The sequence below is a fragment of the Phasianus colchicus genome, chromosome 27, assembly GCF_987193195.1.
Source record: "Phasianus colchicus chromosome 27, bPhaCol1.hap1.1, whole genome shotgun sequence".
Classification (NCBI taxonomy): domain Eukaryota; kingdom Metazoa; phylum Chordata; class Aves; order Galliformes; family Phasianidae; genus Phasianus; species Phasianus colchicus.
Genome location: NC_143462.1, coordinates 396,142 through 423,698, shown reverse-complemented (window position 1 = coordinate 423,698; position 27,557 = coordinate 396,142). Strand labels below are relative to the sequence as shown.

Below are 27,557 nucleotides of genomic sequence, written 5' to 3'. Positions count from 1 at the left end.
TTGCACAGAAGAATAGCAAGAAGTATGAATCACTCTCTTTAAGGGACAAACCAGTAATTTTAAACTCCTGTATGGTAACTACACTGAAGAATTATTTCAGCAGCAATATCACCAATATTGCATACTAATTTACAGTTCCTTACTTATGAATACATGAACGGAAATTATTCTCACAGCTAATCCAGTTCTTATGAAAAAAAGCCAAATCAGTGTAAATTTCTTTTCAGAAAGTCAAAGGTGACCCCTCCAAAAAGAAGCTGATGAAAAATGATGAGAAATCTGCTTCAGGTAGAAGCATGGGGAATAAACAAACCGCACCAAGTGATAAAGCCTGAAAAACTTCATCAAGCAAAATAGAAGCAATCCAGGAAATTTGGAAAAACAACCACAACAACAACAAACAAAAATAAAACAAAACAAACTTAAGAACTCGAGAAAACAGAGGGTAAAGATGAGAAAGAGTGATAATGGTCCTAATCAAGAAACAACTAAAAAAGAAAACCTGAAGAAAACCTGAAGTGGTAAAAGCTTGAGTTGTAGTTTTAGATTAAACAAAAGGAAATCAAGGCCACACTAGGGCAGTTAGAAGGGAAAGGTTTAATAAACCACAGATGTAGAGGAACAAAGAGTGTATTATTCAAGATAAAGTGTAGTTTAGAGAATACATGAGTAGAGAGGATATCTTGTCTTTTGGAAAGATGAAGGAAAAGAGATTGCAAGAACACATGGTTCTGCTGGAGAGAATACAGTGAGCTCTTGAACTCTGAAAGAATACAGAAATTGCTGAAAGGGAGTGTCATGAGAGAGAATGTGTACAAATAATGTATGAGCCAGAAGAATGCTTGCAAAGAGAAAGGGAGCAATTAGAAATAGAAAGGTAAAATCTAGAGGGAAAGGATGGAATGAGAGCATTTTGAAAGAGAGCAAGTTCTTATTGAACAGGAACATCAAAAAGAAGCAGAGTGAATTGCTTATGAAAGGAAGGCACTTCATGGACAACAACTTCATTATGAACAGGGAAAGAGGAATGCTTTGAAACATCCACACAATACATATCAAAGAAGAGATTATCTTTACTGGAATGAACGTAGCTCATTCTGATTCTAGTTCCAGAACATCTAACAGTCTTTAGAAATCTCTCACTTCGCTTCAATGATATAACAGTAAATGATTAAATCATTTTCTTTGTAAGGAAAAGATGTATTTAAATCACTCTATCAAAATCTTGTCATTCTTCTCTATTGCTCTTTTCTTTTTCTGGTTATTAAATGATATTTACATCTTAATCTATTTTGCTAAGATACAGAAGTCCTCCTATTTCAGATGCTAAGATCTATTCAGGGGCATTTGACCTAGAAGACTTTCTGAATTTTGGAGTACTTTGTTTCATATAAACATGAATAGAACTACAGGGAAATCACAGAGGAATAGTATCTCTTCCAAAGGAACAAAAACCTCCTGAAATAATAAAGCTTCAAAAGAAACAGAAGCATGAAATCAGATTATTTACTTTAAAACAAACAAACAAATAAACCTACCTTCCATTATCTTATGTTCATTATATTGTTTTCTTTCTTTTTCTTAAGCTACTTAAGACCAGGTGCTTAGAACTGTCTTCATTTTCCTAGGAAGGAGAACAGCTTTCACATTCAAGTAGAAGGACATATAAGCATGTTTGAGGACAGTCACAGATTGTAATTCTGCCTCTGAGGATCAATCAGTAGTACTTTTTTGATGCGTATGAAAGGAATATTTGAAATAAATACTGCATTGACTTCGCATCCTATGAAGGAGGTCAAAGGAAAGAATTTAATTTTCTGCTGTTTGTAAAGTCCCCTATGTAGAACATATCACCTTTCCCCTAAGATCAGCTGGTATCTCTTTGTAACATCAGCATAAGTTACCTTGACTGTCAAGCATGTGACTCACATTCTAATCAAGACTTTGACTAGATTTTTGTGGGTTTGTGGGTTCTCAATATGTAGCTCATGAAATACAAGTATCCTTTTCATACCTGGATCAGTCTTTCAGTCATGCAGTTATGTTCGTTTCATTATCAATTTACATAAATTAATATCACACACTTTAACAGAGTCAAGTAAAAGTATCACATATTTCTAAAACACGGCCCTGAATATTATGCTTTGAAATCATTCAATTAAAAAAGAAACAGGACTAATCTTTGATTGAGTAGCTTTCTTTTATTCCTAGCTAAGCTACCAGCATGTGCACTGGCCTATATAGTAATTCAATATAATAATTCACCTAAAGATTACATAGCAATTATGTTTAAGAGTCATTATGTATAGAAAGATGGTAATGACTTATGTTCCTTCTACAATGACTCTCAGCTATTTAATATCACGATAATAACCATGACAAGAAATGGTACTTAGACAGTAAAACATATTGTTCCTATAATTGAAGCGTAAATATACAATATTTTTCATCCTTAGTCACTAAACTAACTACCATTAATAGGAAAGAGACAGTATATAAGTGTATACATATATGTTTATATATTTGTTTATATATTAGTGCACGAGAGAGACAGGAAAAGAGGAAGAGAGACAAAAACGTGGTAAGATAGGAAAAAAGTAACTGACAATATTGAAAATAAATATATGCATTTAAATAAGAAATATAAATCTAATTACTTTAAACCTGATTTCTCCACTGTTGGATTTCCTGAGATATGGATAAGCACTATTGACATGTTAAAAATACAACACCACTTTCATCTGGCTAGGAAAATGTATTAGCCCTTAATCCAATATATTTCTGTGATGCCACATTTAAGCAGTTTTCCTCTGAAGAACAATAAATCAGAATATCTCGAAGAAGGTGTTAAAAAATCTGGTGACAAAAGTGACCCCAATTCCAAATCTCAAAGGAAAATAAGTCACCACCCACAGTCTTATTACCTTATTAGACTTGGGTAGGCTTGTTCAGATATTTTTTGCCCTATACTTGTGTCTACTTGAAGAATTTTGTAAATTTTGGTCAGTGAACAAAATCTGTAAAAGAGATTCCTTTTTGAATTCCAAAATAATTCATTTAATTAATTACAAACAATTTTGAATTAGACTCAGACTCCAGAACTTCCCTATTTCCTCTTTTTTCTGGTGACGGAAGTGTAACTATATGTCATGGTTTTAGATTTTTGTTCTCAGTATTCCACATCATAACACCATGTAGTACATGTTAAAGCATTAATGCTCCTGTTCCATGCATAGTAGATACTTCGGGGTACCTGTTTTAGAAGAGAAGAAGAACTATATCCCCCAGAGGACTGCTCACTGTTCTGTTACCATTTCTGCTCAGTGGGAAAGATAAAAACCATTCGTAGATCTCTTGACTTCCCTTTTTTGATTTTCTGGCTCATCTCTGCTCCCAGCCATATCACCTCAGCTTAATTAGAGTAAGGCTTCTATTTTTCAGACACTCTCACTTTAGTTATTAGCTTCAATTCTAATTACGTTATATTATATTGCATTATAGTATGTTATCTTGCATTCTGATATCTTATTTAGTAAATTAGTTTGTTTCTCCTCAGATCATTGCCACTGTGCTGTTTTTAGACCCATCTCCCTACCTTTTCCCCTTTTCCTTTTCCCAGGGCTTGGATTCGCAGGTTCCCCTGCCTCATTAGTCTATTACCTATGTTAGTGTCTGAAAAGTGCTAGAATAGAAGTAGAATAGTGCATAGAGGTGCTCATTCACAAAAACTCAACAGTGATTTCATAACAGCTAATTTAGCTACTTTGATAAACGTTACTGCCTTGAATTACTAAAAAATTCCTGCTAAGAGCAGGTGTCAGTGAATTTACATTGGACAGAATAGCAGTGTACTTTCCAGAGAAATGCTTGTGAATATATCTGAAATCAAGCCAACAATATTCATAGGAAATTTACCATTCACACATATTTCAAAATTGCCAATGGCTTCTACACGATCAACTCTGCACACTTCTTACAAAACATTTCACTGGGATTAAAAATATAAAGGTTCTGTACTAATGATTGCTGGCAATCTTAGGTGAAATTTTTCTCACTTTTTTCACTTACATTAACTCCATTTCATCTGACATACTTTTTAGATTAAAACATTTTTAGAGTGAGGATCTTCACTTTCAGCATTCTTTTCTTAACATATTATGTGAGCCTTATGCTGCTGTATGGGCACTAATGCATATACTAATTCTGTACGACTAAAAAGCATTAACCGTGAATCTATCCTTTAAAAGCATCTATCTTTCAAACACGTAAAATGTATCAAAGAGCCTCTCGCTGGGCTACCATATTCCACACATGTAGAGTATTTTCTTGTTGTTATTAATCACGGGCACCAAAATATCATTATGAAAATTTAAGCACATAAACAATATATTATGAACATACTGCTCTGATGACCAAGAAGGCCAATGAGTTCATTGAAAAGAGCATGGCCAGAAGGTCCAGGGAGGTGATCTTCCCCCTCTGCTCTGCTCTGGTCAGGCCTCACCTGGAGTACTCTATCCAGGTCTGGGCTTCCCAGTACAAAAAAATGCAGGGATCTCCTGGAGATAGTCCAGCAGAGGACCACAAGTGACCTGGAGAGTCTCCCCTATGAGGAAAGGCTAGGTAACCTGAATCTTTTCAGCCTTGAGAAAAGAAGACTGAGAGGGGATCTTATTAATGTCTATAAATATCTTAAGTGTGGGAGTCAAAGGGACATGGCCAACCTCTTTTCAGCAGTCCATGGGGACAGAACAAGGGGAAATGGCCATAAAGTTGAGCATAGGAAGTTACGAACCAATAAGCGAAAGAACTTCTTCACAATGAGGGTTACAGAGTACTGGAACATGTTGCCCAGAGCTTTTCTTCAGAGGAGGGGAGTTACATTCAGCTAGATTGAGTCAAGGTTAGATATCATGGGGAAGACAGAGACCCCCATGCTTTCTGGGAACGCAGAAAACTGCGTTTTCATCAAAACTTACTATAGGAAGTAGATTAATTATCTGTTAATATATATTCTGCTGGTCCTATCGTCTGATTTCTTGACTGAACAAGCCTACACATGCACTGTGATGCTGAAAATGCTTATCACTATTTATAGACAAGATTATTCCTACCTTAATGGAGAAAAAAAAAAAAAAGCATGATAACATCTAGATAGGAAAATTCTTTTTATTAAAGGCCAAGAGGAAAGGAAAGCAAGAAGAACTCTTAAGAAGAAAGTGGAAAAGAAAGAAATCAAAAGGGAGAAAAGCTTGAAAAGGGAACGAGGGGGGGAAGAATGAAGTAAAGAATGCTGAAAGTAGGGACTGTTCAAACCTCACTAAAATTGGCTGTAGTGAAGGGGCAACAGGATCCCTTCTCTGATAATGGGGGAATAGAATTTATTTATTTTTTCCTAGAAGTTCATATTGTGTTGCACTGGTGATTAAAGGTGAGCATTGCTTACATATAATCATGGACTGGCCTGGGTTGGAAAGGACCATAATGATCATCTAGTTTCAACCCTGCTGTCACGGGTAGGTTTGCCAACCAGCAGACCAGGTTGCCCAGAGCCACATTCAGCCTGGCCTTGAATGCCTCCAGGGATGGGGCATCCACAACCTCCTTGGGCAACCTGTTCAAGTGTGTTACCGCCATCTGAGTGAAAAGCTTCCTCCTAACCTCTAACCTAAATCTCCTCTGTTTCAGTTTAAGACCATCCCCCTTTGTTCTATCACTATACACCCATGTAAACAGTCTTTCCCTTCCTGTTTATAAGCTCCCTTCAAGTATTTGGAGGCCACAATGAGGTCTTTCTGGAGCTTTCTCTTCTCCAAGTTAAACAAGCCCAATTCCTTCAGCCTTTCTTTCTTTATACAAGAGGTGCTCTGGTCCTCTGATCTTAGCAGCCCTATCAGGACCTGTTCCAAGAGCTCTGTGTCTTTCTTGTGCTGAGGGCCCTAGGTGTGGATGCAGTACTCCAGATGGGGCCTCACAAGAGCTGAGTAGACGGGAACAATCACCTCCCTCTCCCTGCTAGACACTCCTCTTTTAATGCAGCCCAGAACATAGTTGGCCCTCTGGGCTGCAAATGTACACTGATGGTTCATGTCTAGCTTCTCATCTGCCAGTACCCCCAAGTCCTTCTCTGCAGGCTGCTCTCAAGGTGGTCTTCCTCCTGCCCTTATAAATACCTGGAGTTGTCCCAGCCTAAGTGCAACCTCATTAGATTCTCAGGGGCTGACTTCTCCAGCCTGTTCTGGTCCCTCTGGATGGTTTCCCTTCCCTCCAATGTATCAACTGCACTGCTCAGCTTCGTGTCACCTGCTAACTTGCTGAGGATGCATTTGATGCCATTGGCCAGACCATTGACAAAGATGTTGAAGAGCCCCGTTCCCAAGACTGACCCTTGTGGGACACCACTTGTGACCGGCCTTCACCCTGACACAGAACCACAGATCATGTCCAGCCAACCAGTTCTTAATCCATTGAAAAATTCCCAGGGAACTACATGCTGGTGATCCTCACCTCTGTACCTGGGAAGATCATAGAGTAGGAACCATGCGAAGGCACCTACAAGATAAAGAGGTGATCAGAGACAGCCAGCACAGCATCACAAAGGGCAGATCTTGCCTGACCAATCTGATGGCCTTCTATAATGGAGTGACGGTATCACTGGACAGAGGAAGGACGATGTCATTTACCTCGACTTCTTCAAAGCCTTTGACATGGTCCCTCATCACATCCCTATCTCAAAATTGGAGAGGTATGGACTTGAAGAAGGAATTTTTCAATTACTTTAATTTCAATTACTTCAATTTCACTACTTCCTATAGTAAGTTTTGATGAAGTAATTTCTAGCTTTCTTCTGATGTTTTTATTTTGGTAGTTTGTAATATATTATTAAATAGCTATTATTTTTGTCTGTATTTCCTATGACAAAAGTTCACTAAAAATGGAAATTTTTCTAATAAAGAACTGATCAGCAGTCTCTTCAGATAGAATCTGAACAGAAACTTCAGTGCTTTTTTTTTTCCCTGAAAGTCAATACAGTTTAGAACCTGCTAATCCTGACTGCATCTTTCACTAATGTTTGAGGTCAAAAAGCTAAATCTTGAGGGGAAAAAATAAATAATACCTGAAAGCTTACAGTAACTAATACACTTTGAAACAGCAATGATAGAATATACTGAATAAATGTATCTTCCACGTGAAGATTTTTATATCTTCTGATGAGTTATGCAACTTATTAGAAACAATGTTAAGAAAAACTATTGTAATTTTATTTTATGATTTTTAATATTGTGCTTGCTTCAAGCTGTGAACTACTGTTGTTCTCTTAAAAAAAAAAAAAAAAAAATCAAGGAAAATTGCACCTAGGTATGTATAAGGATTATTTTTAATGCTAATGTGTGAAGATTATGCAGAAGCATACTTTAGATACGATCCCACTGATTCTTTGACTCACAAACATCCATTAAAATTGAAAGATACATTGTAGATAAGCCAGCTTCTTATGTGCCTGAAAATTGAGTAACAGATTTCTAATTTTAGAGAAATTACCTGTTTATATATTTTTTGATAAAACACAGTCAGGATATGTTTTGAGCTTTTAAGAGGGAAAGTAAATTTACAAGTAAAAAATTAAAAACTGTATAATGTAAAAGCTAAAAGCAAGTTTAATAATTATCGACTTATATAGATTGGTGTAAAATTTTCAAATTATCAGAAAAAGTCTGGAAAGAAAGAAGTATTCAAAATTCCAAAAAATATTGCAATTGCAAAATATTCCTGAAGGATGCTTTCCCAGGATTTACTGGGATCTTTACTGGACAAAGTATTTCCCCTTCAGCTCAAACTAGCTGTGTGCTCTGGTGGCCAGGCAGGGTCCTGTCCACCTCTCCCCAGATGGCCACCTCTGTCTTGGCACCAAACTATCCATCCCATAAGTTTACCACTAGCTGGTGGAGTCCCAACTCCAGTACCACCTTGCAGGCTCACATGGCCATTCCTGGTAATTCTTTTGACAACAAAAGCTCCTGTGAGACCATCCTTCGCATCTCCATCCTTTTCCCTTGCCAAAATCTGTCATTTCTTCTTCCCCAAGTCCTCAGGAATAGGGGAAGGCAGAGACCAGCATTCTCTGAGCTGCTGTGCCAGGACAACAGAAGGAATCCAGCAGAAGGACCTGAGCTGACTGGGGCCCTGAGAATGTGTCAAACAAGTTACAGAAGTGGCTACTCATGTGGAGAAGATGACTTTGGTTCTGACATGAAGCAGCCTGAAGTTCAGCATGAAGGTCATCTTTTCAAGATGAGGCATATTGAACAATTGATTCAATAAATAAAAAATGAGTAATACTTAAGAAAACGAACTCACAAAAACAACAAAAACAACACATATTTCTCTCTCTATTTTTCCCCCCTTTTGGACCTTGAGAATCTGCATGGGGATTCTTAAGTCCCTACCTGGTGACCCTGGTATGAAAAAGACATTGCCACATGGAGCAAGAGCTCAGCCAGGGCTGGTGAGAGTCCAGGGCACCCAGCAGTCGCAGCAAAGGCTGAGGGAACTGCCTACAATCAGTATTAAAAAAAGTGAGTGTTACCTACAGATGCTTACTGGGATTGTGGAAGATCATGAAGCCTGGCTTTTCTCACAGGTGCTCAGTGACAGGAGCACAAGCGGCACCAGACACATGCTGCAGCATGGACATCTTCCAGCTGGGAGAAAAAGACTGTCCCCATGAGGATGCGTTCCCAGAAAGCATGGGGGTCTCTGTCTTCCCCATGATATCTAACCTTGACTCAATCTAGCTGAATGTAACTCCCCTCCTCTGAAGAAAAGCTGTGAGATTTTAGCTTGGACAAGGCTTTGGAGATGATTTATTGTAGCCTTTTGATACATACAGTGGGCTTAAGAAAGATGGAGAAAGACTTTTTCTGATGATCTCTAGTGACAGGAGAATGGGGACAATTTAAATTCAAAGATATATTTAGATTAGAATTAAGGTAGAAATCTGTCACTATGAGGCTGTTGAGGCAGTGTAACAAGCTGCCCAGAGAAGCTGTGGATGCATCAGTGGAAGAGCTCCAGGTCCAGTTAAATGGCACTTTAGAGTAACCTCATCTAGTGAAATGTGTCCCTACCCAGGGTGACACTTAGTAGAATGAAAAGGCTCTCACTGTGAGGGTGCTCAAACGTGGAACAGGTGACAGAGATACAGAGGATCTCAATCCTCCCCAGATTAACCAGATATAAGTAAGCTTCACTGAATCTAACCTAAAGAACCAACAACCAATGCTTGCAAGTTGTATTCCGTTCAGAGGCTTTCCTCAGGAAACGAGTCAAAGAAGAGAAGCTATGAAGCAGCGGTGAAGGGACAGCTGTCCCACTTACCCCATTAGTCCAGTGGACAGTTCAATGGTACAATTTTCTGCATCTATACAAGGCATAGAAAAAAATATAAGAAGTACCCAAGCAAAAGGGGTGCGTTGAGATCCTCTGGTACCATGGCAACACTGATGTCACCAAAAACAACACAACTAACTCAGTTTTCTTTAGTTCAGTAACAGTCTGTATGATTGTTTGCAATTTAGTCTTCATAGGAAACAGAATCACCGCTTTTCTCTCTACCTGAAGAGAATGTACACAGGGGTAAAGTGATGGGGGGACAGACACACTTATACATGCATCACTAAGCAAGAGCATCCGTAAATAAAAGCATGCTACATAAATGCCAGCTGTGGCTAAACAAATAGAATCACAGAATCACTCAGGTTGGAAAAGACATTAAAGATCATTGAGTCCAACGACCTAACCTGACTACCCTAAATAGCCTCTGCTAAATCATCTATCTGAGCAGCACATCCAAATGGTTTTTAAACACATCCAGGGATGCGATCTTTTAGGTAACAAAGAACTTTTTTATAGCTATAGTTTTATAAAGTTATTCTCTCAAGTTGTTCAATATACTTAGAACCAAAAGGGCAACTATGTACCATGAGAAATAACGAAAAATAAGGAGAGAGAAAACGAAGGAAGAAAGGAAGTAAGAACATGTTTATATTGAAAGAATTAAAAATCCACTCTTCAAGTTTCTGAAAAAGAAAAATAGAGATGTTACCATGCAAGGAATTAAGCAATAATTCTTTTTCCAGCAACCAATACAGAAATATGAAGTTCTGTTTGGAAAAATAAATGCTGAAAACAATTAATAATGTAAAAAAATATATTTATTTTCAGAACTCGCTAATTACATACATTCTTCTAAAAGTTTGAGGTTCCTTTATTAAAATAATTTTCTAATCTAGAAGTTACATAAGCACTTATGTGAAAAGGAAAGATTTATAGATTTCTCATGCAAAGGCTGCTCTGAAAGCAATGCCTTCTATTTTATTTTGTTGGCCCATGATATCAGAGGTAGACATCAGTAGTATAACAGTAGAGATTGAACGTTCCCACCAATATCCCACTAGATTTTGTTGCCATGATGGCAGCATAGTGGCAGTCTGTGAAAATTATATCTGACACAGAAGTGCACATGAAACAAAGATATAACTGAATTCCTCCATGTGGAAAAAACAGCATCCATTGACATTCTTCAATACTTGATGAATATTCACAGAGATTTAACAGTCAGTGTTAGCATAGTGTGTTAGGTGGTGTGTTTCAGCAGTGGTGACAGTAATAGTGGATCAAATCTGCTGCTCCAGGCTTTTTTTTTTTTTTTTTTTTTTTAAACAATACGCGCAGCATACAAGCCCTTCTTCAATCACCACCAAAAATGCATAGCTAGTCATGGTGACTACATTGAAAAATAATCTTCTGTAGCTTAGAACTTATTCTATTTAAATGGAAACTATATTATATAAGATTATGATGATACAATTTGATAAATGGGAAGCATTACTTTCAGAGCAAAGAAAATATTTAAGGGAATGTATTTAAATCTTATTTAATTTATTGTGACTTTCTAAAAGATAAACAAAGTCCAAGTGTCCCATAAAAAAAAATTTAGTATTTCTAAATCAATTTTTCTGAAGGAGGGCCACAAAGATGATCAGAGGGATGGAACACGTCCCCTGTGAGGACAGGCTGAGGGAGTTGGGCTTGTTCAGCCTGGAGAAAAGAAGGCTGCAGGGTGACCTCTTAGCAGCATTCCGGTACCTAAAGAGAGTCTACAAAGAGGAGGGGAGTCAACTCTTTGAAAGGGTAGATAATGGCAGGACGAGGGGAAATGGTTTGAAGTTGAGGGAGGGAAGATTTAAGCTGGATGTCAGGGGGAAGTTCTTTACAGAGAGAGTGGTGAGGTGTTGGAACAGCTGCCTAGAGGGGTTGTGGATGCCCCATCTCTGAATGTGTTCAAGGCCAGATTTTATGAGGCCCTGGGTAGCCTGGTCTAGCATTAAATGGGGAGGTTGGTGGCCCTGCATGTGCAGGGAGGTTGGCGATCCACAATCCTTGAGGTCCCTTCCAACCCTGGCCATTCAGTGATTCTGTTATAACATCTGTACATTCATTGATTATACAGTATTCCATCAAAAAACCTTAAAAAATCTTTTAAAAATGAACTAGCAATACATACTCTTCTAAAGGAAATGCTGAATGATTTAAAAAAGTGTTCAAGTGTAATTGAAAAATGTTTGAGTATGCAACTGAACATTTTGGTGGGATATGTATGCATGTAAAATAGATTTTTTTTAAATCTGACTTTGATTATGCATCCACTGATGCATAACAAATGTACTTGTATGGGATACACATTGCTGTTGCAGATCACAAACCTGTGGTGCCTGAGAATATCCACCAGTAACTTCACTACAGCTAGACATTTAAAAATAATGGACTGCTCAATTTGCTGTGGTTTCAAGAAGTTGATACAAAAATAAAACATTTTTTGTATCAGACTAAATATATGTTAAAAGAATGAAAAATATATGTTAAATTTTAATATTTCATTTAAAAATTGTACCATTCTTAGGTGCTGAGTTGATGACAGGGCCTGCTGGGCTGCTGTGTGTGTCTGGGGTGCCCTGTGCTGGACACAGCCAGAACCAAAATAGACCCATACCTATTACTGTTAACCACTAGAGATAAGAAATTAGCTGAAGTCTGTTCTCACTTACTTTCATACCAGAATAACAAACACTTGCAAAGAAACAATCACAACTATTTCTTCCTGGGGAGTAGGTAAACAACCCACACTTTAAATACTTATAAAAAAAAAAAAAAAGTTATTTTTGATCCTAAATCTGCAAAACTCTACTGTTTGAGGAGTACCATGGAGCAAATGAGGAAAATCACCAATTTTTATGATCTTCAAGATAAGAAGTCCCCTCTATGTAAAAACAAATAAGAAAAAAAAAAAGAAAAAAAAAAAACATGCTAGAGAGTACATTAGAAAAGAATTAAGCTTTCAAACAGAGCATGTTTTCAAAGAGATCTTCAAATGTTTTCACAGTTCATTTCCCTCACTCTCCACTGTTTTAATACAAGTACTGAGACATGCACCTGTAATATCAGAAAAAGTAAATACCAAGCTATGCTTGCAGATGTTGAACTGTGACTATGCTGGCTGAAAATCAATTACATAGAAATTGTAGAAATATCCAGAATAAAAATATCTAAAGAGAAACAGAGAAAAAGAGGGTTGGATGCTTCGGATAACTCTTAAGTGTTCTATTCACTGTCACAAACAAAGCTACTAAGTTTACAGTGACTGCTGATAATTTTCTCAAATCTGTGATTCTTTTTTTCTCCAAAATGAAAAACAATTTTAATTACAATGATTTAATACAGTTGCTACAAATATGAGAACATGATTAGACAAAACATATGCTTCAAAATGTTTCTTCCTATCTATCATTTAATATTTTTATGCAGTTCCATCACTTCTATGGTCATAGAAGTCCATCTTTTCATTAAGACAGTTTAGTGAACATTATTATTATGAGTAATAAAATATTATGAGAGGTTGGCAAAGAACCATTTACATGGATTATGAGACCACATAAGTATCTTCACAATTTAGGTGGAAAAAAAAAGTGTAAAAGAATAAATATGTATTCATATGTTTACATACATATGGACATATAGTTCATTCAGCATAGGGAGTTCCAGTGGCCATCAAGACACTTCATCAGTTTTTTGATCGTTTGTTTGTGAGCATAGGCTGATGAAACAAAATGTCCACTATATCTATCTAGTGGCACTGGACAAAAGAAAATTGGTTAGGTTCCACACAAGTTAAATAGTGGCTTTCTTATCTACTTTAAATATTCCCTGTGATATTTTGATGTAATATATAGTTTTGGAGAGAATGGAGTTTCTGTGAAGTACATATGGCAACCATAGGAGAGAGTGATGGAGATATGAATAGTTGGTAGCAATAGCATGACAATGGCAAAGGAAATTACAAGTATCACAGAAATTTTTCTAATGATGAATACAGCTGATGAATGTGGAATTAATAGTGAAGAGGAACAATGGTTTCACTTAAAGTCACTACAGGCAAATAGGATTAACTTGTCAAAATCTGTTCAAGCTCTAATTTTTAGCACTTCAATATTTTCAAAACAGTTATTGTAAATATTCCTTTCAAATACTTATGGCTTAAGCCTTAACAGCACCTCCAAGTCTAATTTTTTTTTCTCTTGTAAATATTCACATGACCAAGATTTTGTTCACTGTACTATCTAAGGAGTAAATAATCTCCATAAAAAATGTTCATTTCTTCATAAAACGATAAGGTCTGACTTGTTTATTTTTCTTCTTTTCTCTCCTTCTTATCTTAAAAAGTGCTGTCAAAGACTGTTCAATAGGAATGCTACTGTTTTTTTTGTTGTTGTTTGTTTGTTTGTTTGTTTGTTTTGTATGCATTAATCTGCTGCAGTATTGTGATTGAAGGAACTATTCGTATGGCAATGATTCTGCAGGAGCTTATTATGAACTTCAAAAATCAGTGATAAAATACAATATATATTGTAGTTGTCATAGCCTCCAGATGCCTTGAATTTGCTGATTGTCTAAAAAATTCATAAATGGGAACATGACGAGAGACATCTATCTATCATGTCTCTTTACTCTCTGTCTCAAAAAGAGCTTGAATATAAATATTCCATCAGCTTTGCATTAATGAATTCAGTGGATACTTTGCCTTCTGTAACATTACTTTCTTTCCTATGACTTGCTTTTTGATAAATTTTTCCTATGGCTTGCTTTCTGCTAAATTATGTCACTGCAAATGTAAAGATCCTTTCCCCTCTTTTGAGTGTATTAAATATATTATATGTACCTGAAACTCTACAAAGGGGATGGGGGGCAAAATGCCTCCTATACTGTCAGAAAAGAGCAAGTCTGACACTGCCTTATGACACTAAATATGGACAAGTCTCTGGAGCTGGACAACATGTATCTCAGAGTCCTGAACTAACTGACTGATGTGGTTGCCAAGCTACTCTAAATCATTTCTGAATATTCATGGCTGTCAGGTGAAGGTCCTGGCAAGTGGAAAAAGGAATCATCACTCCCATTTTTAATAAAGGGAGAAAGGAAAATCTGGGAGACTATCGACCAGTGAGCCTTACCTGTGCCAGGGAAGATCACAGAGCAGAACCTCCATGAATCTACTCTAAGGCATGTGCAAGAAAGGGGAGGGGGGTGATTCAAGAATGCCAACACAGCTTCATCAAGGATAGACTATGCCTGACCATAGAAGTGCTCAGGTTGGAAAAGACCTCAGAGACCATCAAGTCCAACCACAACCTAACCAAACTTACCCTAATTCTAACAACCCTCTGCTAAATAATGTCTCTGAGCACAGTAAACAAATGGTTTTTAAACACATTCAGGAAAGGTGACTCAACCCTGCCTCTGGGGAGCCTATTCCAGTGCTTAACAACCCTTTCTGTAAAGAAGCTTTTCCTGATATCCAGCTTAAACTTACTCTGGCACAACTTGAGACCATTTTCCGTCATCCTGTCACCAGTGAGAAGAAACCAACCCTGCACTTGCTGTAAGCACCTGTCAGGTACTGGAAGAGAGTAATAAGGTCTCTCTTCAGACTCCTTTTCCCCAGACTAAACAGCCCAATTCCTTCAGTCGCTCCTCATACGGCACATTTTCCAAGCCCTTCACAAGCCTTGCAGCCCTTCTTTGGATCTGCTCGCACCCCATGTCCTTTCTGTATTGAAGTGCCCAAAACTGAACACAGTACTCGAGGTGAGGCCTCACCAGTGCTGAGTACAGGGGCCAAATTACTTCCCTAGTCCTGCTCACCACACCATTCCTGATCCAAGCCAGGATGCCACTGGCCTTCTTGGCCACCCGGGCACACTGCTGGCTCGTATTCAGCTGACTGTCCATCAATATACCAGGGTCCCTTTCTGACAGGCAACTTTTCAGCCACTCCTTCCCAAGCCTATAGGGTTGCCTGGGGTTGTTGTGACCAAAATGCAGGACCTGACACTTGACACTATTGAATCTCACACGGTTCACCTTGGCCCATCAATCCAGTTTATCCAGGACCTTCTGTAGCACCTTTCTCCCCTCTGGCAGATCAACACTCCCTCTCAATTTGGTGTAGACTGCAAACTTACTGAGGGTGCACTCAATCCCCTCATCAAGATTGTTAATAAAGATGTTAAATAGAAGCGGCCCCTGTACTGAACCCTGGGGGACACTGCTCATGACCAGCCGCCAACTACATTCAACTCCATTGATCACAATTCTTTGGGCTTGGCCATCCAGCCAGTGTTTCACCCAGCAGAGCATACATCCATTCAAGCTATGGGCAGCCACCTTCTCCATGAGAATGTTGTGAGGGACAGTGTCAAAGTCTTTACTGAAGTCCGGGTAGATCACATCGACAGCCTTACCTTCATCCACTAAATGGCTCACCTTGTCATAGAATGAAATCAGGTTTGCCAAACATGATCTACCATTTGTAAACCCATACTTACTAGGCCTGATCCCTTGGTTGACTTTTAATTGGTCCATTATGTCTCCTGAGATTATCTGTTCCATAATCTTCCCTGGTACTGAGGCGAGACTGATAGACCTGGAGCTACCAGGATCATCTTTCCGTCCTTTTTGAAGATGGGTGTCACATTTGCCAGTCTCCAGTCCACTGTGACATCCCCGGTTAGCCAGGACTGCTGAAGGATGATGAAGAGTGGCTTGGAAACCACATCCACTAACTCCTTCAGCACTCTAGATGCAATCCATCTGACTCCATGGACTTTTGAGCATTCAGCTTCTGGAGCAAGTCCAAAACCATCTCATCGTGGATTATGCAGGGCCTATTCTGTTCCCCATCCCTATCTACCAGTGCAGGAGGCTGTGTTCCCAGGGAGTAACAAGTCTTACTATTAAAGACTGAGGCAAAGAAAGCACTTAATACCTCAGCTTTATCCTGATCCTTGGTCACCATGCTGCCCTCGGTGTCCAACAAGTCATGGAGGTTCTCTCTAGCCCTCCTCTTGCTGTTGATATATTTATAGAAATATTTGTTGTTGTCTTTTATCTTAATGACCAAGCTCAGTTCTAACTGGGCTTTGGTTTTTCTAATTTTCTCTCTGCACAGCTTCACTCCATATCTGTAATCGCCTGGAACAGCTTGAAAAGCGGGCTCATGTAAAATCAAATGAGATTCATCAAACCAAAATGTAAGGTGTTGCCACTTGGGTTGGAGCAATCTCAGATATGTGAACAGACTGGGAGAAGTACTCAATGAGAGCAGCTCTGTCAAGTAGAACTTGGGGGTCCTAGTGGATAAAGAGCTGGATGTGAGCCAGCATTGTGCACTTGCAATTTGGAAGGCCAACAGTATACTGGACTGCCTCAAAAGAAGGGCAGCCAACTGGGTAACAGGAAGAAGTTGTCCCCCTCAGTTCTGTTTTTGTGAAGTCACACCTGAAATACTGTGCCCAGGTCTTAGGCCCTGAAGACAATGAAGATGTGGAGCTGTTGGAATCAGTCCAGAGGGCAGCCACAAAGATGATCAGAGGGCTGGAGCACCTCTCCCGTGAGGTTCAGGAAGTTGGGCTTGTTTATACTGGAGAGGAGGATTGTTTTTCTGGGGAGACCTCATTGCGACCTTCCAATACTTCAGAGGAGTTTATGAACTGGCAGAAAACCAACTTTTTTCATGGTCTATTAGTGAGAACGGGCAAGAATGGTTTTAAATTAAAAGAAAGGAGATTTAGGTTAGATGATAGGAGGAAATTTTTTATTCACTGTGGTAAAGGACTGGAAAAGGTTGCCCAGAGAAGATGCAGATGCTTTTTCCCTAGAGGCATTCAGTGCCAGTCTGGATCAGGCCCTGGGCAACCTGATCTAGTGGTTGATAACTATGTTCATGTGAGGGCATTGGAACTACATGATATTTAAAATCCCTTCCAACATAAGTCATTCTATGATTTTAAAATGAAAGCTACAACTCCCGTTGACTACAGTATATTTTTTTTTAATGTTAAATATTTTGTTTGCTTCTCTTCCCACACAGTTAAAATCTTTTCTAAATTTGACATCAGCACTTATTCACAGAGAGAAATGTAAAGAACATTTTCAATCTTACTGTAGAGGGAGCCTTTAATTAATTAATTAATTAATTAATTAATTTTTGTGACTTCCGAGAGATCTATTAGAAAGTAACGTCGCAGATCTCATCTGCAGTTTCAAACATAGAAAAATCTCAAAGCAAGAAGGCAAGCAAATAATTAAATGAATAAGAGCACCTTGAAAGGAAATATTTTGTAATTTTACAAACTTCTCTAGGGAATAGATGTCATCTCTAATTCTCTTTTAAAGTTGAACCTTTTTTTTAATTCACATTGCTGTGTAAGGAAGAATGTAGTTTCCATTTCTGACACACAAAAAATAATGTGTATTTTATCAGCATACTCAAGAAAAATAAGAACAAATCAATATGGCAATTAATGACCACGTATTTCAATATGTGGTTTAATGAGAGTTCTTAATACTCTGAGACTAATAACCAGATTGCTGTATTGTGCAATGAAATATTTTTCTTAAGCACTAAGTTTATGACTTTCCAATTAAACCTTTACTATGAGAAAATGTGCAAGTTCTACATCTGAAATATGTTCTCAAATATTCTCTAAATAAAAGACTGCATTCAATATAAACCTACAAACTTGAAGAAAAATATATGATTGTAAGGTATTAAGCAACCTTTTGCTTTAGGTAATGTTTCAAAAATTTTCACAAATTGGATTAGATGCCCATGTTTTAATCAGGCTTAAAAAATTGCTACTTATCTATACAGTCAGTTTCTTCACTGACAGCAGGATTAATCTGCAAATCTCACTGGTTAATGACAATGCTTCAATATACAATACTAATTATAGGGCTAAAAACTTTGCTCCTGCTGAATTCCATATCTATGGAACAATGTAACTTTACATAAGTTGCTCCAAATAATGCATTTGAAAACAAGTTTGGAACTCTCAAACATTATTCTGTTTTTCCAAGAAGTCATAAGACAGTGAACTTTTCTTCTCAACTGCGCTGCTGCTGTCTACTGGTTTCAGCATACTGACTCAAGGACAGCCTGATTCCTGCTTCTAAAATCTAACAGTATTTTAGGAGAGGGTTTTTTTGTTTCTTTGTTTTGTTTGTTTTGTTTGTTTGGGAGGAGAAAGAAAAAAAAAGTTCCTATAGACATATAAATGTAAAACATTATTATTAATGTCATTAACAAAATACTGAAATAACTTATAATACTAGCAGTTCAATGCTTCTCTTCGAGGAAAACAAAAGGTTAGGTTTCTTACTTCAGTTGTCTGTGAAGACAAATTTTATCAGTATTTTTTTAGTTGATTCATTATTTCCTTGATAGATGTGTTTTATTTTTCTCCAGAAATATGCAGTCTTTCAAGCAGACAACTTTTCATTTTGTTAGCCAACTATGCTTTTCCTCACATTTAGTTTCAGACTCCAAATTCATCTTGTAACGTGCTTACAGTGCATTAGATATCAATTTAATTAAAAAAAAAAAAAAAAGGAAACAAAACAAAAACCTAAAACCTTTTGCTTGTAAATATTTTTGGCTAAAAAAAAAACAAAAAAAAAAACCTACAACTTAAAAATATTTTCTTTTTTTTGTTGTTGTTTAAAAAAGTGTTGGATTAAAAAAAAAAAGTTGGTTTCTGTCTCCATATACTTGTATTTGTATTCAAAGTAGATATACTTAAATGTAAAAAAATGTAATCATGATGTGAAATCAACCATGTTATAGTGTTGGCTACACTTAAAACAGCATATAAAATATTTTAATAGAGTGATGGCAAATTTGGTTCATTAAGAGCCTTGTACACAGTGCTACCTAATACTTCAGATGATCACTACCTTTTTGAACAAGAACCAACTTGTTGTAGGATAACCTACAGTTCCTCAGATAACACATACAATGTGTTTTCTTACAAACGTATCCAACACCCATGAATTCCCCCAGCACAGCCCTACCAACACCGCAGCAAGTTTGATTTGATTTTTCAGCTAAGTTATTTCAGCTGTTAAAAAATTATCTAAGTTTAATCTAAATTTTAAAATGAGGCTTTAATTCTTTGCATGGAAATAGGAAAAATAATACCAGAATGTGATTCTCAATAGTGTTTAATGAAAGCACATAGCCAAGTCAAAACAACAGAAATCACAAGATATTTTTGCTAGTTAATTAACATAATTGCTAGTTACCATGACAAAGTGTTTCAATAGGCCTTAAATCACTTGATGTCAATGGAAGAGTCTTCAATATAGGTGCTTCTTAACTTGTTCTAACTTTTTTTTTTTTTTTTTTTTTTTTTTAAGATAAATCTCAAGTATTTATTTCCCCTAAAACACCTACAAGAATACTGTACTAAATTTGCATAGAAATAGGACATCAGACATTTACAGTTTGCAGGCATGTGGACTTCACGTAAGCACCCACAGGATCAAATTCAAGGAATGGTATTTAGAAACTACACTTGCTTTTCTTAAAACTTGATCTGTTGTGCTCTTAACCACTTGCACCATTGCTCATCTCGTTTTTTTTTTTAGAAGAGATTCTAAAGTTATACTCAAATATTAAAGGAAAAATCTCTGAAAAACATGTCATATTTAGACAAGATGAGCTTCTTCAATTGAATTTTTACTTGTTTTATTTTTATCTTTGTCATCAGGCAATGAATTATGTCTTGTTTCCCTCTCAAGACCCAGCATGAAATGTATCTGAATGCTATCTTTTCCTCAACTGGTCTATTCAAGTCTTCTGCAAAAACAATTTTGAAGATCAAAAGTAGTGATTTCAAAGCACTCTTACTAATTCTAATGCTGTATTTCCTATAGAAGAGCTAACTAGAAACTCAGAATAAAGGATACAGTAAATATTAAATTAAGCTCCAGTTATTACAATTAGTAATCCTGGAATATCTTCATGCATTTTAGCAAAAAGCACTTGAGATTCAGATTTAATCTGAAATTCAAAGACAGTTTCTATTTACATTTTTTTTTTTTAAAGGAATATAATGGAAAAACTTACAGTAGGAGCAACCGTAGACCTCAATTCTTAACCCAATTTGGCCTTCTCCATTCCAATCTAAAGGAACTATACGTACATAGCGAGCAATGACTGGGTGTTGCAAATCATGTCGGACCACACTATCAGAGTTTGTGTTTCCAGGAAATGCCTAAGGGAAAGAATAAGAAAATTATTTTATTATTTCTATCTCATACACTGTAAAGATTCTGTTATGAAGGAAAATTTTAGGTAGTGAAGACCTCCGAGTGACTAGTTAGCACTTAAGTTTGGTTAAAATGTTTTCTTTGATACTGAGCAAATGAACAGTGGTTTTAAAAAGTTTTGTAGTGCTCACAACACAAACACTGTAGCACTGGAACCTCGTGCTTTCTCCACAATAGATACAGTAAATTCAGATAAGAGCTGCTGCTAGATAAGAAAGTATTTTGCATCACTGATCCATTGCTCAGTTACTAAAACATTTATAAAGATGTCCAAAAGGGTTGTTCTGTGACAAGATACCCATCCTCTAACAGATTACAAACAGCAGTCACTGTCTTGTAAACAGAAACACTGATATATCCTATTTCCTACAGCAGACCCTCCAATTTCTCAAATTTCCAGGAATACAAAGATCTTTCTTTATTTTTTATGTACTACCTTCTGGAAAATGAGCACACAGTTTCTCTCCTAACCATAGTTACCTCCCACAGCAAAATCAGCTCTTTTTTGACTTTGGAAGTCAAAAAAGTACAAAACACAGTACTCTGTCATGGTTTTATAATTTTGTTATCGGTATTCCACACCAAACATCATGTAAAGCACGGGTAATTAAAGAGTTAATACTCCAGTTCCGTGGACTGACATCTTTCTGGATGCCTGGTTCTCAGAAGAAAGGAAGAACTACACATCCCAGGGGACTTCATGTTCAGAGAGGAAGATAAGCCATGGGAGGGAGTCATGGGATCTTGCTCTCTGGCTCTCTTGCTCACTGCCTAGCAGTGTGTGGGTCTGCTCCCCAACCGTGTGCCTTCAGTTCAAAGTAGGCCTTTTAGTTTCGGACACTCTCTCTCTCTTATTTGATTTATTAGCCTCAATTTCAATTATATTATATTATATTGTGTTATCTTGCATTCCGATATCATGTTTAGTAAAATTAAGTTTTCCTCCTTAGATTGTTGCTGCTGTTCTGGTTTCTGGGCCCAGCTCCCATCTCCCTTCCCTTCCCCCTTTTCCGTCCTGTTTTTGGGCCAGGGGGCCTATGGGCTTGCTGCCCCCTGTCGAGGGCACACGTTGATCTAGATAACTCCGTGACAGACTCTCAAGTAAAATTTAAAAATGACTGAAGTAAATTCAGTGCTTCTTTTGTAATTTTGTACCTCTTGGTAAAAGATTTCATAGTACTCTGCTTAAAAGTAAATGATATCTATCTGTTAACATAACAGATTTTATTGTCTTTTCATCTCATGCACAAACCATTTGTTTTCTAATGGTAAATGTTGAAGATTGCCATTTAGTTATTTTCAGCATTTTCAGAGAAACATCATAAGTCTTCATGAGTAATTTTCAATAAAACGAGTACCTTGGAGCAGTAAACAAAGAAAGGTGATCTTTGCCACACAAATAAACCCATATAGAATCCTATAATACATTCAAGTACTGGAAATAAAAAGAAATGAAGAAACAACTAGGCTGTAAATGTATCTACTGCAAAATATAGTCATCAGAATTTTGTAAAGCCAAAAATTTAGGTTGACACTTTGCATATAGATACAGCACTAGATATTTCAGATGAGTATCCATCTTGTATACTGCACAGTAGATCTAGGTGTAGGTAAAGATTCACAGAACCCTTTCCTTGATGAGCTAAAAAAAAATAATGCATGTAATATTTTTTATAAGGTTGGTTGTTGTACTGCTGCAATTATTGTGCTAAATAATGATGAAGACACTCGCGGCTTCATAGTAAAACTTGTTAGGTACAAAAATTAATGCCTGTGAAGCACTTCCATATTTGAGTGCTAAGCATTTATGAGAAATACAATAGTTCTGTATTCTGAGCTGAATAGCAGACAGACAACAACAAAAAGCACAGGCTGAACAAGAACTAAACAATCTATTGAATAACTGCCTACCATCTCAGATTTAATGCTGTTATGTCCTTGTTAGCAATGCCTCTGTACCATCAAAAACTATGGCAGAAAGTCACAGAGATTCAAAGGACCGCTTTGCAACAAGCTCCTCGTATACTGCATGAACATTCTTTCATCCCTGCAGCACTCTCAGCTAAATCAGGATCGCCCCACAGAAATAATTCATTTTCACTGCTAACAGTCTTGCAAATTGGCCGACCACAGCTAGTACCATTTTCAAGACCTGCTGCTTTGTGCTGCCAATCAAGTTTCTTAGCTCCTCTCCCCCCTGCCCCAATGGCAGTCACACTTCATGATCTCTGCTTTCCATGCTGGAGCTGCAGCCAGTTGGACTTAGGTTTCTCAAGTCCCTTTCAGTCTCAGGAGGGAATAAAACAGCCAGAATGGAATGGATGCAATGGGGCTCTCTCTAGGACACCTGCTGCCTCAGAAGAGTTCACATCTACTGGACAGCTACAGAGCTCCTACAAAAGCATCACACACAAACAAGGAAGGAAAGAAAAACCCAGGACACTGTGCAGGGGTCCTACCTCTCACTAGGTGATACCTGTTTATGTCCATCCTCTGTACACGGAACTGCACCTCATCTGTTCCCCACTTCTTCTCCCCCGCTTCGTACAGGCACTTCAAGACATTAGGGGTGACAAAGTAAGGCTCATGGAGAAGACTGGGCGTACAGGAGATCTTAAATCCCTTGCAGCTAGAGCACTGCTGGCACGTACTTGTCTAGATCACGGATATTTTCCAACAAGCACCTACCAGGCACGGCAACCCACAGCCAAAATCTCATTGCCCCTGCCAAGTAGCCAGCCTGTCGAGAGACCTCTCATTAGAGACTTGCAAACAAGGCTAAAAACATTATTTCCATTTCACAGGCTGGCTTCTCTTCACCACGCATCACCTGCACAAGAATAGATTGGGAAGCACATTACTACGCACCTGAGCATCTTGCTGAGCATGGGCATCATCCACATACATTCCTTCATCTCTGTTTCCCTGCAAAGACACAAGGATAGAAGACTCAGTTCACCAGAGCATCTACTGGAAGCAACTCCTGAGAATTCCCCACTCATGAAAAGCTGCTGGGGATGGATAATGGAGTCCTTCAAAGGGAACACTAGCTTACAAATGAAATGCAGCTCAGATGTACTTTGGGCTTCCTTCTGAAACGAGCAGCAACCCACTTTACTGGGACATTTAAAGAAGAGCCCACAGCACTCATGCACACCCAGAGTCAGAGTTCCCTCCCCGGAGAGGCTGGGTTTGAGGTCATGGGACACACAGGGTGAGAAAAAGCCAGCCTGGAGCTCCTCACCACTGAGTGCAGAGCTGTGCCCACAGCTCTGAACATTCACCCCCTTCTCCCCTCAGCTTGGCTCACCATTGCGAGGGACACGAGGACCCTTCGAAACATGGGAGATGTGTCAGATACGATGCCATCCTCAAGGGAGCAGCCATATTCCAGCAAGAACACACACACAGCACCCGTTAGGAGCAGGGCCACCACCTGGGTGCTGCCCACAACATTTGCCAGCTGTAACCTAGCTAAGTACAGAACTGTGCCCAGGGCTCCCAGCAGCACTGCAGCACTCCAGCCATCATCATTACTGCTACAGCCTCCAATTAAGAAGCGCAGACAGGAAGAAACTGACAAGAGAGCCTTTTGCACTCCTTACGAAGCTTGTAGTTCTCATTAATGCCACAAATCTCTCCATTGGTGCGAAAAGCCAGAATTTCCATTGGGCAACCTTCATCTGCTCCTGCTCCCTAGGGAATCACCAAGGCAAGACTTAAGATACCAGCACCTGCTTGTGACGTGCAACCAGGTTTCTTTAAGAGAGAGAAGACATGCATAACAAAGCAGTAAGTCCTTGGCCAGAACTTAAGCAATACAAAAGGAAGATTTCCAAACCTTCACAGCCCTCCTTAGTTCGTGCACGTCATACATGGTGGTGGGAGTCATCACCCCAATGATCACCCTCTCAAAATTCCCACTCAGCTCCGACTTCAAGTCATCAATCAAATCCTAGAAGGCAAAGAGGAGAAAGGAGTTGGCAGAAGGGACGGCCTTTGAGGACAGAGGAACTGAGCTGTTCAGCACTCCTCTTCAGGCTCCAACCCTCCTTGCATCAACAACTGCTCTGAACTGAACAAGAACAAAACAACCTTGGTCAGGTGAAGTCTCTGCCGACCTTTCTCTTGTAGAGATTGGGTCGTTTTTCACTTTGCGCCCAAGTGACACAACCACGTTCATGCATCTCTGCAGACCACCCACCCTGCCAGTAGTGCTCTTAGAGGTGATCAGAACTTGCTGACGCTGGGAAACATTTAGTTTGGTCAAGACGTCAGTGATGGCATCTTCATCCGTGCCTGCAAGAAACAAATGGAAGCTAGTCAGGATGCTTGCACAAGGATCAGAAGTGCCCTCTGGTCTTGTGCCACCTCCAGTCCCTCACACAGCCAGCTCTCAACAGCTCCAGGACTACATCGATGCACACAAAGCTGCCAGGACCCACGCCACCAGAGCAGCTGCATTTCGGGACACGAAGGGCAGTTCTGTTTCCACTTTCCAACAATTTTTAGGGCAGTTGTGCAGCAGAGCAGTGCAAGCAGCTATGCTTCCCTCTATCAAACCACCAGAGCAGCCATTCGCAGTGCTGGGGAAAAAATAAAAGTTGACCATGGAGGGAGATCAACTTAGCAAAGCCCTTCATGGCCTTCCTGAGAGCCTGCGCTTCTTGCTCAGCGCTGAAACTTGAGACCCCCTCGATTGTTGCCTAAGGCCACAAGAAAAGGATTTAGCAAAGGCAGACCGACGCACGCAGAGTTGAACTGGAAAAAAAAAAGAAGACAAACATGAAAGATGTGAACACAGAGATAGTAAAACTCCACCCACACAACTGATGCTTCTCTCTCACTTCTGTCTCACACGGCAGCCTGTTCTAGTGGGACTTCCCAAGCATATCAGAAAGAAGCCACGGGGGCACAACTGCATGGAGAACATATCTCCATATTGCTGCCCACGGAGTACCTGGTTTCCAGTGAAACAAAAGCTGGACCACCCGGCATCTGTGTTCAGGCCCACCAGGCCTTCTTCCTAGCAGTTCTCCACGTCAATCATAAAGCAATGCGCTCCCATCATAGTCCTAGTCCTGACTTCTCTTGTAGCAGGTAAGGACCAGTATTCTGCACCATTCCTTTTGCTCTGCTCGGCACTGGGGAGGCTGCAGCTGGAGAACAGCGTCCAGCTCTGGGCTCCCAGTACAGGAGACAGCTGGACATGCTGGAAAGAGTCCAACGCAGGGCTACCAAGATGGTGAAGGGACTGGAACACCTCTGCCATGACAAGAGGCTGAGAGAGAGGGGGCTGCTCAGCCTGGAGAAGGGGAGCTCAGGGGGATCCCACCCACGGCTGTAGAAGTTCCGCACAGAAGTTTGTCCTGATATCCAACCTAAACTTACCCCATGCCTGTGTGTCCTGCGGAACCCCACAGATGTGACAGTGGGCTGCTTCTCAAAGGAAACCAGTGCTCGGCGTCGGGAGCGGTGGAGGAAGCAGCTGATCCTGCCAATAACGCTGCCATCGCGCGTCCCTCCCCGGGACTCCCACACCTTCCTCTCCCCAGCCCGGCTCGGCTCCTCGCAGGCTGCAGACACTGCTGAGGCACTCGCGCTCCAGGCCGTCATCTTCCTCCCGTGCTGCCGGACCGCTCTCTGCAGGGCTGCGCTGAGCTCCTGCTGCTGCACCAGAACCGCAGCTCCCGTGCTGACGGACGGCGGAGCTTCGTGCCGGCACCCACAGCACGCGGCCCCCGGGCTGCTGGCGGCACGGCAGGATGCTCCCGTCCCCGCCTCCCTCCCACCGCCCCTCGGCTCCGGCATCCTCCCGTTATCCGCCTGAGGAAACGAAGGCCCCGCACAGGGCTCTGGACGGGCTGACCGACGGCTGATGCCAACGGAACGACGTTCAACACCGCCACGCGCCGGTCCCGCACTTCGGTCACGACGACCCGAGGCATCTCTGCAGGCCGGGGGCAGAGCGGCTGGAAGGCCGCGCGGAGGAAAAGGATCCGGGGGCGCGGGCCCCGGGTCCCCGGAAGCGGAGCGGGCGCGCGGCGCGGGGCAGCGCCGCGGGCAGCCGGGCCGGGGCCACGCGGGACGCGCGCGGTGATGACGCAATGACGGCGCGACCGCGGGCGCAAACGACCCCGCCGGGAGCGCCCGCCCCGTTCCGCGGGCCGACCAATAGGAGAGCGGGAGAGGCGGGGCCGAGCGCGGGCTCTCCGCCAATGGCGGCCGCGGGATTCCGTGCCGGGAAAGCGGCGCTCCGCCGCCCCGCGTCCCCGCCGCCGCCCGCCCCGCGCCTCGGGGCCCCGTCCGTCCCGCGTCAGAACGGAGCCGTCCTCCGGAGTCGGCGTCGCGGCGGGGCGCCGCCGGCTGAGAACCGGCGGCTGACTGCGAGCGGCGGGACGCCCGGTGTCCGGGAGCGGCTCCTGGCCGAGCCGGGCAGCCCCGAAAGAGAGGGACCGACCCCGCCGATCGAGACGCGTTCGAGCCCGGCAGAGTCGGGCGGCCGCCTTCGGTTCCGGCTCGGCTCGGCTCGAACGGTCAGCAGCGCCGTGCTGAGCCGCTGCCCCGCAGGCGGAGGACTCGACTGCCGTTTTCTGTATTCACGTCTGTCCGAGAAGAAAGCTGGCGGCGCTGGCGCTGACCAGGGAGAGGGAGGCCGGGGGCCGGAAAGCTCTCGGGCTGCGGCTCCAGGGCAGGCAGAGGAAGTCACGGCGCTTTGCTGCTGAGTTCGTTACCCGACGAAGCCCGACGCGGGGGGGCTGGGCAGACAGTCTTGCCAAAGAGGCCCGTGCTACAGCAAGATTGACAGCACGACGCCTTTTGTTCCCCTT

At 40.6% G+C, this 27,557-nt stretch overlaps 2 protein-coding genes across 34 annotated transcripts in view; one reads left to right on the top strand and one right to left on the bottom strand.

Annotated features, from left to right (window-relative positions):
* Nucleotides 1-27,557, top strand: part of LOC149914770 (RANBP2-like and GRIP domain-containing protein 8) — a 149,087-nt gene that overhangs the window by 80,939 nt on the left and 40,591 nt on the right. The window lies entirely within an intron of this gene.
* LOC149914774 (annexin A4-like) lies at nt 1,028-26,800 on the bottom strand. Of its 18 annotated transcripts, none has more exons than XR_016460094.1 (7): nt 25,113-26,800; nt 24,932-25,026; nt 24,569-24,682; nt 23,596-23,652; nt 23,204-23,280; nt 20,525-20,672; nt 1,028-1,624 (listed from the first exon to the last, which is right to left on the bottom strand). XR_016460094.1 is itself a non-coding variant. In XM_090125509.1 (6 exons), the coding sequence occupies exons 1-6, from the start codon at nt 25,189-25,191 to the stop codon at nt 11,149-11,151; spliced, it is 504 nt and encodes a 167-aa protein (XP_089981635.1). In that variant the 5' UTR covers nt 25,192-26,800; the 3' UTR covers nt 8,191-11,148. The 18 variants fall into 18 exon arrangements, 9 of the variants coding, with proteins under 9 accessions (XP_089981635.1, XP_089981636.1, XP_089981634.1 ...); XR_016460092.1 differs by lacking the exon at nt 1,028-1,624 and adding an exon at nt 8,191-11,159; XR_016460093.1 differs by lacking the exon at nt 1,028-1,624 and adding an exon at nt 19,100-20,254.

Bases quoted from the DNA above. Each gene is read 5' to 3' on its own strand.
- LOC149914774 (XM_090125506.1), bottom strand. From the start codon at position 25,191: ATGCAGCTGCTCTGGTGGCGTGGGTCCTGGCAGCTTTGTGTGCATCGA. The intron at 25,027-25,112 runs GTGAGGGACTGG...TGTTTCTTGCAG, and splicing joins AGCTGTTGAGAGCTGGCTGT to GCACGGATGAAGATGCCATC. The intron at 20,673-23,595 runs GTGCGTAGTAAT...TCTTTCCCTTAG, and splicing joins ATGCTCAGCAAGATGCTCAG to GCATTTCCTGGAAACACAAA.